Consider the following 18,544-nt stretch of genomic DNA (forward strand, 5'->3'; position numbering starts at 1 on the left):
ACAATAAACATCTCTTACAAATCATATGTACAGATTAAGATGGCAAATTATTGCTTATTGGCCTCAAATCCATCTAAAAAACAGATCAATTTATAAAGAAAGTAAAGATGGTATTACTCTTGGTAACAATATGGCATCTTTAAATCATATAATGTGTAAATAACCAATTACCGAGCAATATAGTAGTCACTTGAAAGTCTGACTGGACTTTCCTCTATATTCTTTGACTCTAAAGATCTTCATTTCCATAAAAAAATAAAGGAAAAAAGATTTCTCCAAAGAAAAATATGTACTGTACGTTTGTTTTTGTTTTTGTCTGGGTTTTTTTCAACACTGTGGTCAACTCAAGCGCAGCTGTGCAGCTCATTTTGTCACATTCATCACCATCTTACATTGTAACATGCAGAGGCAGCTGCTATCTTTGTAATGACTTCCTAAAAAGATTAGGATCTTGACAGTGACCATGTCAACTGGTCGATGAGTTGGAAAGACATAAAAGGGAGGGCACCAGCAGGATGACTGAAAAGTGATGGATATATGTCAATGAACCACAAGAAAATGGACTTTTTCAACTATGTAATTCTCTTTTGCTTTAATTATACTTTCACAATATGTGTGGGCTTTGTGATGAAGCCGGTGTCATTATGTATGCGTGTAAATGCGTGTGCGTGTCTGTGTGCGCGCGTGTGTGTGTGTGCGTGTGTGTGTGTGTGTGCCAAGGGGTGGGGAGAACCCATCACTGAGCCGGCTATGTCTTTTTTCATCGCAGCATGATATAAGACCTTCTCTTCCACCTACGTTCTACTTGCTGATTGGCGTTCCTCCGATATCCAGTTATTATTTATTTCCCCCGAACAGAAGACCCCCCCCATTTATCCGGAGCAGCTCTCCCATCACATTGCACCTGGACACGCAACTGAGCACCTTGTCTACACACAACAGGTAAGAAAACCATGGATGGACTGGCACAGTGGACTAGATTTAAGAACTTTATATTTGTCAAGAGCAAGCAATTCTTACAACATTTTGAGTGCGTATTTATGCATCAAAAGCGCATCAAGAGTCTTTGGTTCCTGGATTAAAGGACAGTAATCAGCAGTAAATCAACTTTGAAGGGAGTGGATGATTAAATTGTTATTTTGCAGGTCTTGCTGAGAAAATGAGAAGAGGTTTTTTACTGGTGTCCCTGCTTCTCTTCGTCAAACTTCGATGCAGTCACTCCAGATGCGAGGAGCCCGAGTCGGCCAAACTAACTTCACTTGTAGGTTGTTTCCAAATAAGTTTTTCTAATAATAACCATGAATTCTATTAATCGATTGATTACTGTTTTGCTTTGATTGCTATTCATCTACAGCAGCAGATTCTGGGTTTAAATAACCCCCGTGAAAATCTCATGAAGAGATACAGTGATTTGGATTATGACAGTTTTGTGGGTCTGATGGGGAGAAGGGATGCTGCAGGTGAGGATTAAATTGATTGATTTAATTATAACAACACATTTCTGTACAAAATTTCATGCAATGTTGTTTATTTTTGAAGACGCTGTGCAGTACCCACAAAAAAGTAAGTAATTCTTATTTGATAGTTTTTTTTTTTAATGAACAATGATGTCATTTTGCTTCTTTTCAGGGGAAATGCATGATATCTTTGTTGGATTAATGGGAAGGAGAAATTCTGAGCCTGGTTAGTATGCCATTTAACTTAATTAGATCATTTTGTACAATAAACAATGATGACAATTAAAACAATGATATAAATCAATTATTATCATGAAGAACACTTGACCAGTGTAGTAGGAGCTGACAGAAATGAAGGAAAACATCCTAAGGTGCAATTCACATAGATTATTCAATACTGCTTTAGCAGTGCTAAAATGTTGTTGTCACAGGATGTTTTCTTTCTAATTTGTGCAGGCATAACTTGTTTCTTGTTGTGATTGTTGTTCTTTTTACATCAGACAATGGTCGATGGCAGAGAGCATTACCAGAGAGAAGAGGAATCTTTATGAACAAGTGTCGAATGAGGTGAAGGACTTTTCTCTTTCAATACAATTCTATAGTATGTGAGGTCTCATTCACTGGAGCTTTGAATTCACAGATTGAAACTATTTATGTAGCCATTCCCTTTCGTGTTTTCATGTGGTCATGGAGCATTTCAGCTCTCTTTGAGTAAGATCTTGAGTATGTCCTTGAATGATCGAAGCGAAAACCATGCTAGGGTGTCAAACACATTTGACCATTTGAAAGCATTTGGAGTTCATATATTTTTTAATTAAAGAAAAAAATGGGATTTGGTGTGTTTTTCCGCAGGTTTCTTCAGGGGCTGTGACAAGATAGAAAGCAAGAACATCCACAAAATGAGGGAGAAGAACATGAATCATATAACCCTGCCAAGTGGCCCCTGAAGAATAACTCTTCTCTATACTTGATTCAAAGTTGAAAATAAAATTATTTTATACAGAATGTATTCTTTTGTGCAATTATAATGAATATTCAAGAATGGTTGCTCTTCCAAATAGCTCACAACAAATATTTCAAAAATGATATATACGCATTTGGGATGCTTTTTAGATGTTGTTTGAATAAAGTATAGAGTGACTAGGGACAAAAAAAATAACTGTTATTATCCCGGCTGGCTGCGGATTGGAGACAAATAAAAAATAAAAACAACATTTAAAAGGATGTAATTCTTAGCATTTATCCATAATCTATGTTTTTTATGACATCACTTAAGGAATATTATTTTAAGGAAAGATTTCATGAGGCGTTTTGGCATTTTCATCATATAATGCGCATGACATGTATAGGGACATCCAATCATTATCCTCTTGTTTATGGATCAGCAATCAAAATGTGCCTGTGTCATATGGTGTGAATTGACCTGTGGAATTGTACATGTCATACATGACTAAAAGTACGGTGAATTCAGGCACCCAAAATGAAAGCACATGCCCACTCCCCCCAGCCTATCCAAGTCGCCTCCAACCAACCTTCGAGAATAGGACTCATCAATAAGGGGAACAACAACCACAGATCAGAATTGAAAAACGTGTGTGGGATTTAAGAGTATTGTTTAGTGTTGTGTTTAAAAATATATGTATTCTTACCCACAAAAATGCTTTTAAAACAGCAGCAAATATCTTCGGAAACATTTAATTTCACATCAATAGCCAATTTGTTTTATTTTTTTCTGTGTTTACAGGATAAATAAACTGACAATCACTTGGATGACAGGATCCGTAATGGATCTGTCTCATAGGAATTGCAAATCTATTTATTTGCATCATCCCTAACAAATTGACCAATTATCCCTTTGTCATGTCCACTGCAATCATGTACTTTCAGGTAACCTCGTCTCTACTTCAGTTTCAAGGTCGGTCAGGTGCACAATTTAAATGCAGATATTCCTGTTCAAATTATTTGTTAACATTTCTATTTAGTACATAAACATTCATTTGAATATGTATAAGACATGGCATGCCAAATGTTTTCATTTATTAACATCCCTTTGAAAAAATAAGCAATCGTGCACTCTATGTACTTTTGTTTTGGATTACTGTAAAAGACAAACTCATCATTACCTGTCTTGTCCTGTCCAAAAATGTTATTTTAGGATTGTCAAATTACTTTGCCCCTGGGATGATTTTTGTGTGAGCTGGTGGATTTTAATTAAAGTCGGTGTAAAATGAGGTGGAATTAAAGTCACATGAACCCCATTTGAAAATACATTAATGTTGAAATACTACATATTTAAAATGTATCGTTATTAACAACAGCAGCATTGTGGAAGTATTTTTTTAATTGGACAACAAAAAATACAAAAATACAGGTCAAACAGTTTACAGAATATAAAATATAACTACAATAAATTTACATTTACACTAAATCAATTGAAATATTTGAAATAAATAATGAATACACATGACATAGTACTTCTTAAATTCACAAACCTAGCACTAAAGGGGAAATCGTAAAACAAATACAAAAACAAATAAGCCAAATTTTCACATTCGTTTCACCAAAAGAACATTGGTTGTCAGCATCCCTAAAACATGCCAGCTCTGTATTAGTTAGGTATAGATTATCCAAAATCCTAAAATGTAAATCCCTTATTTTATTTGAAATGACACCTCACTCTATTCCATAATATCATTTTGAACATTCTAATTTCCCTGGTGGTGAAATTTTCCTGTTTCTACATAGTAAAATAAAGTATCTTGTGTGTTTGTTTTTACATTTGTTTGAATTGATTTGAACAAAACAGACCGCATAGAAATACAATACTGAGGATTAAAGTCAAAGAAATCACGTTTGAAGGCAACTGAGACCCAATACTATATTGTTTCAACACTCTCGACCACTAGATGCCCCCCTAACAAAATAAAATACTTCATGTCCACAGACTATTATGCGACATGAAGGTGAACCATTGGGGAGAGAACAATCACTCTGGATCCTATATCACCAGTGCATTAGTATGTTGGAAATGGTAGATCTATTAAGCAAGACAGAATAAATTGAAATTGAAATTGAGAATCAATACATAATCACATATTGAACATTAATGAAAGATTTGAAGAACAAAAAAAATACACTTCTTTGATACAAAACAAGAAGAACGCAACCTAAAAAAGGTTAATGTCGTGGTGTGGTCCCCAACACGTATATCATCATGACTTGTAAAGCTATTTCACAATGCACAGACAGATCTTACGACACTTGTTCCATTGTTTGTTTTTTGGGTTGGGGCAAAACGCTACACAAAGGCAAACAAAATCCAAGCACAAAAGTCATCGCTTTGATTATTTCAAGGAGTGGAGCGAGAGTTGACAAACAAGTTTCAGCAAGAATGCAGTCGAGAGCCATTTTTTAAGCACGCAAGCACTCGGGCAACCTAAAAAAAATTGAAGGTGGCCTTTCCATCCACCTACCTCGGATGTGTTTTCTTTTAAAACGTTGCACTGATCTCAAAACTCTCAACATTCTCTATTATTCCGACAAGATTTGTTTTACCTGCAAACTCTACAAAGACAAAGTCACTAGTAGACAATTCCTCATCACTAACATCACTCTGGACATCTGACGTCTCATAATCGGTTGTATTGTTAAGTGAATTGAGAACAGGCTCGGACTAATGATGGGCAGTACATGGAGAATTCGGGTTGTGCTGGTCCAATAAATAATTGACCATTAATTTTTAAGAAAAATACATCCTAGTTGCGGTTAAGAACTAGCTAGCTTCATGTTTAATTGTTAATAGTCAACAAACAAATGTTAAGACTATTTACTGCCAAAAGAGATTACAGTGGTACCTCAACATACGATCTTAATCCGTTCCGGGACTGAGATCGTATGACGAGATTCTCGTAACTCGAGCGGACGTTTCCCATTGAAATGAATGGGAAACAAATTAATTCGTACCAACCCACTGAAAAAACACCAATAACAGGATATTGGATTGGAAAAAATGTTTTATTTCTTCTAATTCGCCATCTATTAACAAAGTAACACATAACTAGTGGTTTAATAGTAATAAAATGTGTTTAATCTAACTAAAATTGGACAGATTTCGCCAACGGGAGACAGAGACGTTTGGGGGTGTGGGGGGGTCGTTTTTTTTCCCACGACAACGCACTCGTAAACGGAACAAACAAATTTAAATTAACTTGGATTAATATATACAGACACTCAAACATACGTTTAATGTAACTTTACACAAAACTGAATTCTAATTTTGTTGTAATCTTTCGATGGGCTGTTTGCTGTTGTACTATGTATTCCCTTAAAATATTCCGAAAATGATTCACACAAATGTCCTCACAATAGGATAACCCACGACCACTTGCCAACGAGAAATAGTCTTGTAGTACATTTTAGCAATCGCTCCGCTGCTCGTGGGGACATCGGGGGCACCGACTCGCAACTCCCTCGTTGTAATGGGTCTGGTCGCAATCGCTTTGAACAGCGCCTATGAGAGAGAGTTGCGACCGGAAATATTGCGAGGAGGGAATTCCGGGCCGGTGCCGCTGGATGTTATGAGCAGCGAACGAGAAGTAATATAAAACTCCTCGTATTAGATAAGAATAACAGGAAATCAACAGCTGACCTTACCCACGTATTGATTGTGGGTAATGAAGTTTTATTCTGAGAAAGAGTGCCATTGCCTATCGGCGTTGTGTGCACGAGTATACTTCATTACCCAGAAAGCCCTCTTTTTACCGCGCATGCGCGTTGTGCGTTTCCTGGTCGCAACCCGTCTGAAGAACTCATTTGGTGCTCGTAGTATTATTATACACGAAAGATATGCAAAAAAGACAGTGCCATGGCCACCTGGCTTGGTCGCATCACAAAATTTTGATCGCATGACGGGCGAATTGTTCGATCGAAATTTCCGTCGTAAGACGAGAATATTGTATTATGAGCGGTCGTGTGACGAGGTACCACTGTAGTCTGTTTTGTCCAGCAGGGAAAATTCATGGCCTTATCACTGATGCGGGTAGGGAAGGTCATAAAAAGGGGGACATAAGACGAACACAAGGAGGGCCCTGTCGACGGAATAACCGAGAAGAGGAGGCAGGACACATCTGGGAAACCAGGTCCCCCAAACATAAGGGACGATGGACACGAGATGATGGACGGCTGATAAGACGGAGGAGGATGGGTCTTCTTTGTCCTCAACTTGTATATTGGTGCTTGCAGGAGAGAGAGACTTCCGCATTCTTGTTCCAACCAGCGCGCTGTATTTGACTCCTCAGACTTGGATAATAATAAATTGTTTAGATTAGAACGTGTTGTCATTGGAGTCCTATTTGAAAACGAAGATGCATGGAACTTGCAGGCTCAATATGTGAATTAAAACCCAGGTTCCTTTATAAAGCACTGAAACACATGTGACCAGGTTTAAAAGTTGACATCAAACGTTCACAAACAACAAACCTTGAAATAAAACATTCATCCCAGTGTTACTTTGAAGGCAGAAAAACATTTTTAAAATTAAATATACTCTCCAACCATGTCTCTGTTCTTCACAGGATGAGTGAAATTACATTTTTATTTTAGTGTGGTGCTATTCTTCCCCTGGCGCAACTCCAATTTTCTCCCTTTTTTTGTCTCTTTGGTTTGAGTTTAATTTTGTTTACTTTAATATTGTTTTTCTATTCATGTCAAGGCTCAGATTAATGTAATAGAACACAAAGTATCCTGTTTTTCCATTTTTTTCCTATTTGGGATAGGGGACTACTCAACAGCAGGATTGAAATGGCACATCTGATGACATAAGCATATACAAATTATTTGGCAATGGCTTCAGTCTTTCCTTTTCCTGTTATTTGCTGACACGAAGGTTTTTGAGGAATTTCCGCAATAGCAATTTTTAAACAGCTTTTTCATCCTCCAATGTCAGTCTTAGGTTTCAGAAATGATCAAGGATCAGTGTTAAAACAGACCTCATCTCATTTTCTGAACCGCTTTATCCACATTAGGGTCACGGGGGGTGCTGGAGCCTATCCCAACTGACTCCGGGCCTGAGGACGGGGACACCCTGAATCGGTGGCCAGCTGATTGCAGGGCACAAGGAGACAAAGGACAACCATGCACACTCAGACCCATACCTAGGGGCAATTTAGAGTGTCCAATCAGCCTACCATGCATGGTTTTGGAATGTGGGGGAAACCGCAGTACCCGGAGGAAACCCACGCAGGCCCAGAGAGAACATGCAAACTCCACACAGGTGGATGTGACCCGGATTTGAACCCAGGACCCCAGAGCTGTGAGGCTGACGTGCTAACCACTCGCACTAACCACTCGCGCCACTGGGCCGCCATTAAAAATTATATCAATATAAATAAAATAAATATAAATCTCATTATATATTTATACATGGACTGCCTTTGAGGGCATCAGACCTGTTAGGGTTATTAGTCTTACATTATTATATATTTGCTCGCAATGAAGAAATAGGCGATCAGATATAACAACTCCATCAATCACCATTCTTTGGGGGAAGTGTTTTTACAAGAGAAAAAAAAGTGTCCTGCTTATAGAGAAAATGAAAAATATTGAAATGGTGTCCATCCTGTTACGAAAGCAGTGAATGGCAAGCCAATTTTTCCACTGTGCTAACTTTACCTGTTTGAACCTTACAGGGCATGGTCTGAATCTGGATGCGGTAGATGAGACATGGTGTGCCCATTGTCCAAGACAAACTGTGCCACTGATTCCACGTTTTGGCTTATGGTGGTGAAGTGGGGCAAATAAATTATATAACTCCTGTCAAAAAAGAAACAGGACTATGTGCTTTAGTTTGACTGTTTTTACCAGTACAGTCATAGCTCGTCATACGACCGTTCGTCATACAATATTCTCGTCTTACGACGGAAATTTTGATCGAATAATTCGCCTGTCTTTTTTGCATCTCTTTCGTGTATAACAATATCTACGAGCATCCAATGAGTTATTCAGACCAGGAAATGCACAACGCGCATGCCCGGGAAAAAGAGGGCTTTCTGGGTAATGAAGTATACTCATGCACACAACGCCGACAGGCAATGGCACTCTTACTCAGAATAAAACTTTACCCACAATCAATACGTGGGTAAACTCAGCTGCTGCATTTCCTGTTATTATTATCTAATACGAGGAGTATTATATTACTTCTCGTTCGCTGCTCATAAGAACATCAGGGGCACTGGCTCGCAACTCCCTGCAATAGCATCCCCGGTAGCAACTCTATCATATGCGCCGTTCAAAGCGGTTGCGACGACAGATACTACAAGCTAAAAGGGAGCCGCGAGCCAGCGCCCCCGATGCTCCCATGAGCAGCAAACAGCCAATCGATAGCAAACGTGAGGGTGGAGTGTTTGTTCCGTTTACGACAACGGACTTCCCCCAAGTGTATTTGTATTTGTCATAAATAAAAAAAGATTATGGGATTACATACCAATATATAATAACAGGGGGGGATGTTAGGGTTATTAGTCTTACATTATTATATATTTGCTCGCAATGAAGAATGCTTTGCTTTACTTAGCTTATTAGTCTTACAATATTATATATTTGCTTGCAATGAAGAACGCTTTGCTTTACTTAGAATGTTAGGGTTATATTATATATTTGCTTGCAATGAAAAACGCTTTGCTTTACTTAGAATGTTAGGGTTATATTATATATTTGCTTGCAATGAAGAACGCTTTGCTTCACTTAGCTTATTGACATTAGAAAAGCAAAGTACATCTGCTTGCAACCGTGTAAATGCTCGCTCCTGAGTTAGCCTAAAACAACACTCCTCTTGGACAGCTGGAATATAGAGAAGATCCGCTGGACCTTCATTTGTTTTGAGACTCGGGTCCTTGACTATCCACTTCTCACTGTGTTTCGCACACCTCCCTTGAGAAGATCCGGTGGACCTTCATTTGTTTTGAGAGCTAAACTCCTATTGACTTCTCACTCCTATTTTCAGACGCCTCCCTTGAACTTTGGACAAAGGCGCGTCAGGTTCGCAGTTGATTGACATTCCTAACTTTATAGCCCTGCAGTGGCTAGTACATGCCGATAGAATGACAGAACAACAGACTAGAAAGCCCAAGGATTCCTTCCTCATTTTGAAGTCTCTTGTTGTGGCATTTCGTAGCACCTTTATATTATTTGAACATCTATTGTTGGCCTTAATCAGAGTGTAGTTCTGTTTTTATTCCTTTTTAGTTGTAAACATTTAGTTTTCAATAAAATTTTATGAGTGGTTAGCGCGTCGTCCTCACAGTCCTCCTCTTTCCCGGTTCTACCTGGGCTTGTGTGGCTTTTCTCCGGGTGCTCTGGTTTCTTCCCACATCCCAAAACATGCATGGTAGGCTGATTGGACACTCTAGATTGCCCTTAGGTATGAGTGTGAGTGTGAATTTTTTTTTTTTGTCTCCTCGTGCCATGCGATCGTCTGGCCACCGATTTGGGGTGTCCGCTGCCTGGTGCCCGTTGTTTGTTGGGATAGGCTCCAGCACCCCAGTGACCCTCGTGAGGATAAGCGGTTTGGAAAATGAATGGATTGGATAACTTTATTCATCCTGTATTCGGGAAATTTCATTGTCACAGTTGCAAGATATAAATAAAACAATAAACTTCCTGGCCGCAGTAGGAAGACAGACACAAGACACACCAGACATTGCAGATTAGAACCCCTCGACTCCGTTTCCGGCCTGGTTAGCGCCGACAGCTTTTCCATCTTATCCCATAATGGAATGGTTGGTCTGAAGCGTCGCTTCTTCTCCCGGCACTTTTGTCCAGCTCCGAATTTCCAGCGGCATTGAGGTGTTGCTCCTTCTGCTGCGTATTGTTCACAAAGTTGTAAAAACATTAAAGTAAAAGTACAAAGTAAAGTAAAAATGAATGTATTAAGAAATTTTAAAATGTAATAAAAAAAGATAGAAAGGCTGTAAAACACGAAAAACAAATAAGAGTAGACAGAGCTACTGCCACCGGCTGTCGCGTGACGGCGCCATCTTGGGGAAAAAAAGGATGAATATCATTTCATGAATTTATCATTTTATTAATCACCTGATGGTGCACTGGTTCTTCTGCCTGATTTTGGCAGTCTGGGTTTGATTCCCACTCGGTGTGAGTGTGAGTGGTTGTCTCTCTGTTTGCCCTACGACTGACTGGTGACCAGTCTAGGTGACGTCTGTCTTTTGCCCGAACACAGTTGGGTTAGGCTCCAGCAACCCACGCAACCCTTTCGAGGAAGGGCGGTACGGAAGATAAATGAATGAATGAATCGTTTTATTATTCCTAAAAATATAGAAAACAATTAAGTTATATATCCTAGGTAGGTTGCGACCTTCCCGTGAGGAGTTTGCATGTTCGCCCTCGGTTTGCCTGTTTTTTTTCTCTCTCGGTAGTAAGTACTCCAATTTCCTGTCACAAAAAATAAAAACATGCACAGTATGTTGGTTGAGCTCTCTAAATTGCCCCTAGGTATGGGTGTGAGTGTGCATGGTTGTCAGTCTCCTTGTGCCCTGCGATTGGCTGGCCACCATTCCAGGTGCCTGGTGCCCATAGTTAGCTGGGATAGTCTCCAGCACCCCCACGACCCTTGTGAGGATAAGCGGTACTGAATGAATATAGTGTCTTATCCTATAAGGGGGTAACAGCATGCACTAAGTTTGTTTTTCCAAGACAACTGATAACTTGGAATATGGCGTTAAATTTTGCTTCAAGTCTACAAGTCTGCTCTCTACAATACGTCTAAATTTGGCATGAAATAAACGGACAATTCTGCCATGCAGCCGCATCTGCCTTCCTGTAAATGACAGCGATGTTGGGACGACCTCCGCTGCTTGAGGAGACGCCCACCTACAAGCAGCTACACGTTAATCGCAAACACTCTTGATATGTCGCCCACGCCTCTGAGTAAACTCGAGTTGGATCCCAAGACCGGACAGAGTCGTCAAGCTGCCGTCCCCGGTAAAATAAATAAATAAATAAAAATATGTATATATGCAGGAAATGTAAATAATTTTGTATCACTCGCCCACGGAGAAATCTGCCACGTTAGTGAATTTGATCGGGACATTTTTTTAATAAGCACGCTTTCAAGTCTGACACGCGGTTTTCACATTTTGAATCAAACTTTTACTTATTCGAGCTGATCATTAGCGGCTTAATTAATCGATTATAATTTGCTACAGTTGGTTTGCTGCTTGATGAGTGTCGCCTGTGTTCGCGTTCAAATACATGCTCTGTCTTGCCACACTTTTTGAAACATTTGTTTAGATTAGTAGTTTCTCCATTTCATTTTACTTACTTGATTCAAAATTATTAGCTACTCTTTTGCCTCGGTTACGGTTAAAAGTGTCTTTTATTATGAGATTTTTTTTAGATACTGTCCTAGTGATATCTTCTATCCATTGCTTATAGCAGCTGCATTGTGTTATTAAGCAAAAGACAAGAGACATTTTATCACATGATTTATGATAAATTAATCAGACAACACACACACAACACCTTACATTTGTAACACCCCAAAAATATAATTCGCCCATTTTTTAGAATATAAAAGAAAAAGAAAATAATTCCAATTGTGTCAGTGTTTTACAAACTGTATGTACTTTGTTGTAAAATACTTTCCGCTTCCACTTTCACAACTTTCCAAAACATGACACAATTACTTCTCTAATTGCAAAGGGGAAATTTAGTTGTGTAAATGACATATCCTTGTTTTTTTTAACAAAACGTAACATGTTTTTGTATTCCATGTACTACTTGTATTTTGACATAATGCAATATGTTGTAATCTTTACTCTAGATGCGTGTCAGCTGCAAAAAATGTCTGGGACTACTTGTCATCAGCAGTTACCTGTTGATCATGCTGTTTTATTTATGGAGCCCACCGAGGGGCTCAAAGGTTGACGCAAAGGCAAGAATTAAACGTGAAATGGAGATTGTCATTATGGAGAGCATTTGGGATGGCTTTAATAATCACAGTGACATTTCATATCATATAAAGGAGGATGTCGCAGGGTAGGTTGTATCTAATAACAATTTACTGCATTTGCAGGGCTGTTGGTCATCACATATTTGTTTTCCGTTACAGTCGCTTGGCAAGAAATACGTGTGTGTGCATGTCTGATAACCAGACATTTCATCTGCCTTTCTCCAACCTGCTCTTCCCACGTGTAAAGGCCCACAACCTAGTCTCGAGATACTTACAATCACATCCTAACCCTGAGGCTGTGAAACGCCTCAGAGCTCACGAATACCACCGTTTTCAGTTGAGGTAAATTGTTGTTTTGCAACATAAGGACGGTTTGAACAAATAAGTTATCTGTAGGATAAATACTTTTATGCCTACTACTAACTGTTATGATGTATATAGTGTTTAAAAACGCATTTATTTACTTTTTTTATCTGCTTGGAAGCTTGCTTATTTTATTTGGTGTCATCATGAGAGATAAAATATATAAGTAAATTCCAGTCTACTAATCAAACCTTTGGATTCGCGAAGAGGAAGGTGATGACTAATCTCAAGAACAAACCACATCCTAACCACAAGCACAAAGATGCAGTGAAAAGCAAAGTTTAGTCAACTGCTTTCTTTAAGTTGACTAATCCCCAATTGTTAGGTGTTGTTTAGAAAAAAAGACATGTAAAGTGATTATAGACACAATTATGCATTGTTGATTTCACTGGCCACCAATGATGCCGTTTTTTCTCCCCAATGACTAACTCAGTATTGCATATATGAAGGTCCATCAGTCCTGCAGATGTGTTGATTGTGAATAAGGGAAATAGTCCTCTTCAGTTTCCCTCTCAGGGTGTAGCAGTGCGTCCACTCAACACAATCATCATACCAGGTAACGCTTGGATTCAAAAATGAATCAGAACTATGATTTAAATGCACATTTCCCCTTCATTTAGAAATATTGTTCTATGTTTTGTTTGAATGTACCTCAAACTATTATTTTTCTCATAGGTTTGGTTCTTCTAGATAAACCAAGATCAAACCATGCTGTAAGTTCAGCCTTCATGTCATTCTGCATAACTTTGAATAAAGTAAAAATGAGCATTGTATTGATTAATTCTTATTTTCCCCAAAATCTATTACAGGTCAATTTGACCGCAACACTGGGTACTTTTGATGTGGCTGCTACTGTGGACGGGGTCTTGGTTAAAGGAGACGGAAAGATGCACATGAGCCTGTCAAGTGCTGTTCTCGCTGCTCTGAACAGGCAGCTGCAATTCATCACCTATACAAACACAGTATTCCATCCCAGAACAGCAGACACAGGTGTGTTATTTGTTTTTCACATGCAAAAAATCTCATGCAATACAAAAGGCGGCGTTACAAACAGATCTAAATCAACACTGTTGGCTCGAAAAGTTATGTTGAATTCACTTTAATTTACATATATTTGCACGTCCCTAGAGAAGATAGACAGAGACATCATAACTCGAATAGGGATTGTTCAACCCAGGGCCATATAGTTATAATTAGTCTTGGAACTGAAAATGACAAGTCACTTTAAAAAAAAAGAGTAACCACTAGCCGCCTCGCACTCATGTGAATGTATCAGAAAGACAATAAAAGGACTTTGGCCTTCTTCTAGTCTAGTTGAACCTTGGTCACAAACAGCAAATGGATGCAAAACATATATTGCTGTCACCAGCAACCAATGATTTAATAACCCTCCCAAATAAAGTTTACTGTCATGCTAAACAGAATTATGTAATTGCCCCTTTTAGCTTGGCCTTTAAGTCTGGTAGCTTTATGTTAACGCATAATGGAAAATGCCATCAACTGGATAATGAACAGAATCCATGTGGCAGTTTTTAAATGTTTTATTTAACAGACATTTCAATTAAAATGTTGTCACAACACATGCAACTAACTAATATAAAACTCAATTGCACTAATGGTTTAATTCTGTCGTTGTATTTATTTGTTTTTACAAGTAGTAGTTTTACATGCTCTGATGAGGTACCATCAAAATATATTTCTTGTATTCAAAAACAAACCTTTTGGGGATAGCAGTTTTGGAACCGATGAATGGCATGTCGATTGATTTCCAAAATGAACCGTGTGATTACAAAACAAGTTGAACTTGTTTGTTGTGGACCTAACTCATGCAAGGACCCTTTTATGTGCCTTATTTTCATCTGTCATACAACTGAATACTAATTCTACATTTCTGAAAGCATTCTCTGATGAATTGCAATACATTGATGCATCTTTATAATTTTTAGATGAATTGCCACAAAAGGGTCCATTAAATATAGCGGTAATATTGAGCAAAATGTTTCAGCAATATAACTCACTCTCTTTTATCACAGGGTGAACCAGCTATCCAATTAGTGGTAAAGAACAAAACGCTCTTTTCATATCCACTTATATGACTCCGGTCAGAAAAGTATTCTGTACAAAAAAATACCAGATAACAAATGTATTTCTTACAAAGATTCTGATACCTTTTAATAAAGGTGTTTAGAGTTTTTTACAGACAAATGAAAAGCTCTGTGATAAAGTGGCAAAAGATACAATTAACCAATGACTCCTGTGTTGCCATTTGTACAAAACAGAACAAGCGCTTTGCATTCAACTTGTTATCACACGAAGGAAGTAAATCTGAGACTAAAGTGAGGCTAAATTTCGGTGCGCTTGTCTCATTTTTGTTTGGTTGCCCATGAATGAAGGTTGCGAAAGGCAGTGTGAGATTTATGTCAGGGTATATTCTGTTTACGCTAGCCTCCAAGCCACTGATAGATAGCCTTTGTGATGGTTTGAGCTAAAATATGACACAAAACACATTTCTGTAATAAGTGTACTGGAAAAATGACAATGGTAAAGATGACGAAATGCAATGGACCAATTAGTAGTTATTCCCAGAATGATAATCCCATTTAAAGACCAACATGAAAACTGGTTTTAATGGAGCTGCTTCCTTTTTCTTTCCACAGTTCAGTTTACAACTGCAGGTCACCGCTCATTTTTCACCATCAAAATTGGACATCCTGATGTTCCGAGTCTTTACAACTCTGGATCTCCAAAAGGTTTTTTCAGTATTTTTGTCATCTTCTACAGCACGGGTCCCAAACTGGCGGTCAGATACGGTCTGCCACATCACTGTGTGTGACCTGGAAAAGTAAATCATGTGTGTAATTCATTAATTATGGCAGTCCTTTGGCGGACATAACTAACGTCCGAACGGGGCTCGTTACTAAAAATAGTTTGACACCACTATTCTACAGTAATCCTTTTAAACATATTTATTTCTTTAATCTTCAGTGTAATGATTGCTTCTGTGGCTCCTCCCAAGATGGCGATATAAGCAGTCTTGTCACCATTGTGACGAAAACCTTTCTACGTTACAATCATCTGAAAAATCTCATCAGGAGCATACGTAAATATTATCCAAGCATGACAATCGTGATCGCAGATGATAATGAACACCCTCAGCAAGTGACTGGTCCTCACATTGAGCAATACATCATGCCATTCGGAAAGGTAAATATTTATTCAAATCACTATTAGTCGTGATTGCCAGTGATGTCAAATTTTATCATCAGGGTTGGTTTGCTGGGCGAAATTTGGCAGTCTCTCAGGTGACCACCAAATATCTTCTTTGGGTGGATGATGATTTCATCTTCACCGCGGACACCAAGCTGGAGAAAATGGTGGGCATCCTTGAGGGGACCAGTCTCGATCTGGTAAGAGAATTACTACATAGGTGTGGCAGCAATAAAACAACACAAGTGGAAATCGTTGTAATCCTGAAATGATGCTTGCTATTTTAACATTGCTTGGTGATTTAAATGCTACAGGTTGGAGGCGCAGTCCGAGAGGTAACTGGCTGGACGACAACTTTCCGTCACACCATCTCAGTGAAAGAGGGGGGTGAAGATGGTGACTGTATATATATTATGGGTGGCTATCATCATGCCATTGAGGGATTTCCCACCTGCGTGGTTGCTGACGTGGTCATCAACTTCTTCATGGGAAGAACGGAAAAAGTGCAGCAGGTGGGCTTTAACCCACGCCTGTCTCGCCGCGGGCATCTGGGTGAGTAGTTCTGTCTCCCAAAATTCTGGTCTGGTGATATTTGTCATGACGCTCATTAAGTGGAAGCATGCAAGAAAACTTTTTTTTTGTTTTTAATCCTCAAAGAGTTCTTTATTGACGGGCTGGGCTCACTCCACATTGGCTCCTGCAGTGATGTCGTCGTGAACCACGCATCTAAGATCAAACTGCCATGGACTAAAACAACTTCTGAAAAGGCCTATCAAGAGTTTCGATACTCCAAGAGTGATGTTGAGGATCACATTCATGATGAAGTTTTCTACTTCACCAACAGGTTCAAATGCATGGCCAGGAACTAATTTCACATGGTATTTATTCATGTATTTATTTATTAACTTACTTATTACCTATCTATTTATGTCTAAAATGCCTTTCCTATTTCTGCATTCTCACCCTCTTGCTACTGTGACAACGAAATTTCCCGAATACGGGATGAATAAAGTTATCCAATGATGTCAATAGCAGTGTGATTATGTGAAGGTAAAGTTATAATTTTCATTTCATTTCTTTTGATGGGGAATGCATCCATTTTTGTATGACAAAAAACCTCGCAGGCGATTCTTGTCACATTCTAAAGACATTCTTGTCTTGAAATTTCTCTGCATCAAGTGCTCGTGACATGGTGCTGGCATCGTTCAACGATTGAGCATAACGCCACCTTGCGGTTAATATTTGTGCCTCATGACAGTGTGTATCTTCCAGTGTTGAACAATGAAAAATAAAAAGGAATTAAAAAAATAGAATGTAATGCAAATTTGATTTCCATCCTATCTACATCACAAAACCAATAATTGTACAGGTCAATTTTAAGAAACATTTTAACATTATTTCCAAAATATACAGGAACTCCATTAAGCGTGTCAAATACAATCGACGTTCACCAATGAATGAAGACATGATAAAAAACGGAACAAGGCCGATGTGCTTCTTCATTAATTGGCAGTCATAGAGGGCAGTAGAGGCCCAATCCATTGGAACCAGGAGGGTTGGCAACAAATGATCCTGTTTCAGTGCCATTGACGGCAATAGGCATTGATTTTATTTTGAATAAAATTGACTTGACGCAAATTGCTGTCAATGGTAGTGGTTGACTTATGGCAGTGTTTCCCCAACCTTTTTTTGAGCTGCGGCACATTTATTTGCATTGAAAAATTGTCAAGGCACAGCACCAGCTGAAAATCTTCTACTAGTAATTTAAAACTATGTCCCCTACATTTATCGTTCTCATCAATCTGTTTATTATCACTAGGAATCCAATAAAATACAAGACAAAAGTATTTTGAAATCATTTTTTTACACCTACCTAATGTCACCAAAAGTTGATTTTGATGTATTTTTCACTTGTAATTTCTCACGGCACAAAAAACTCTAAAAAAAAAAAAATTGTCAGGCATTACATTTCACAATTGATTTGATTTAGTGGTTCCAAACACATTTAGCCTGTTTGGCTAAATGATTTTATTTTATTAATAATTCCAATAATTCCTTTGTGGTGGACATTCCAAAGGGCCTAAAAACAACACAAACTTCAAATATCTGCCCCAATAATAACATGTTCATTCATTTCCTGTACCATCTATCCTCACAAAGGCTGCGGGGGGTGCTGGAGCCTATCCTCAATTATGGAAAATCTTATGGTGGCCAGTTCATCGCAGATATTAAAATGTATTTTTTTCCTCCCGAGTTCATGTTATGACCACTGACATTAGCTCAGTGGTTTTTGATTTAACTTTCACATTTTGAAAAACTCCAAAGCTTAAGGAAGTTTTTACACGTTGCGGAAAATTGCCTTCATGTTTCACCTTTTGTCAATTCAAGGGAGTGAGTATTTACACAGTTGCTTTGTTCCTGTAGCGTAATTCACAATTAAGATGGACACATTGATGTTGGCCCTTTCTCCCTCTTATAATTAATAATAATAACTTTTAACAGGCCTCGGCTCAGCACAGTCATTTTAATTCTTGTCCCATGTCTCATTCCCACA

At 38.5% G+C, this 18,544-nt stretch overlaps 2 protein-coding genes across 3 annotated transcripts; both read left to right on the forward strand.

Annotated features, from left to right (window-relative positions):
* Positions 1-848: 848 nt before the first annotated feature.
* Positions 849-2,671, forward strand: tac3a (tachykinin precursor 3a). 2 transcript variants are annotated; one of them, XM_077601882.1, is made up of 7 exons: positions 849-942; positions 1,146-1,261; positions 1,355-1,460; positions 1,540-1,563; positions 1,630-1,683; positions 1,958-2,024; positions 2,310-2,671. In XM_077601882.1, exons 2-7 carry the CDS (start codon positions 1,160-1,162, stop codon positions 2,326-2,328), a joined length of 372 nt encoding a protein of 123 aa, XP_077458008.1. In that variant the 5' UTR covers positions 849-942; positions 1,146-1,159; the 3' UTR covers positions 2,329-2,671. The 2 variants fall into 2 exon arrangements, with proteins under 2 accessions (XP_077458008.1, XP_077458015.1); XM_077601889.1 differs by having other exon boundaries at positions 1,358-1,460.
* An 8,643-nt stretch (positions 2,672-11,314) lies between these two features.
* Positions 11,315-17,019, forward strand: b4galnt1a (beta-1,4-N-acetyl-galactosaminyl transferase 1a). Its single transcript, XM_077615686.1, has 11 exons — positions 11,315-11,450; positions 12,292-12,506; positions 12,580-12,762; positions 13,233-13,339; positions 13,459-13,496; positions 13,593-13,773; positions 15,441-15,533; positions 15,800-15,987; positions 16,050-16,190; positions 16,305-16,542; positions 16,648-17,019. Exons 2-11 carry the CDS (start codon positions 12,292-12,294, stop codon positions 16,857-16,859), a joined length of 1,596 nt encoding a protein of 531 aa, XP_077471812.1. The 5' UTR covers positions 11,315-11,450; the 3' UTR covers positions 16,860-17,019.
* Positions 17,020-18,544: the final 1,525 nt, after the last annotated feature.

This window comes from Stigmatopora argus, chromosome 1, assembly GCF_051989625.1.
Source record: "Stigmatopora argus isolate UIUO_Sarg chromosome 1, RoL_Sarg_1.0, whole genome shotgun sequence".
Classification (NCBI taxonomy): domain Eukaryota; kingdom Metazoa; phylum Chordata; class Actinopteri; order Syngnathiformes; family Syngnathidae; genus Stigmatopora; species Stigmatopora argus.

Bases quoted from the DNA above. Each gene is read 5' to 3' on its own strand.
- tac3a (XM_077601882.1), top strand. From the start codon at position 1,160: ATGAGAAGAGGTTTTTTACTGGTGTCCCTGCTTCTCTTCGTCAAACTT. The intron at 1,262-1,354 runs GTAGGTTGTTTC...ATTCATCTACAG, and splicing joins CGGCCAAACTAACTTCACTT to CAGCAGATTCTGGGTTTAAA. The intron at 1,461-1,539 runs GTGAGGATTAAA...TTATTTTTGAAG, and splicing joins GGGGAGAAGGGATGCTGCAG to ACGCTGTGCAGTACCCACAA.
- b4galnt1a (XM_077615686.1), top strand. From the start codon at position 12,292: ATGCGTGTCAGCTGCAAAAAATGTCTGGGACTACTTGTCATCAGCAGT. The intron at 13,340-13,458 runs GTAACGCTTGGA...TTTTTCTCATAG, and splicing joins CAACACAATCATCATACCAG to GTTTGGTTCTTCTAGATAAA. The intron at 15,988-16,049 runs GTAAATATTTAT...TTTTATCATCAG, and splicing joins ACATCATGCCATTCGGAAAG to GGTTGGTTTGCTGGGCGAAA.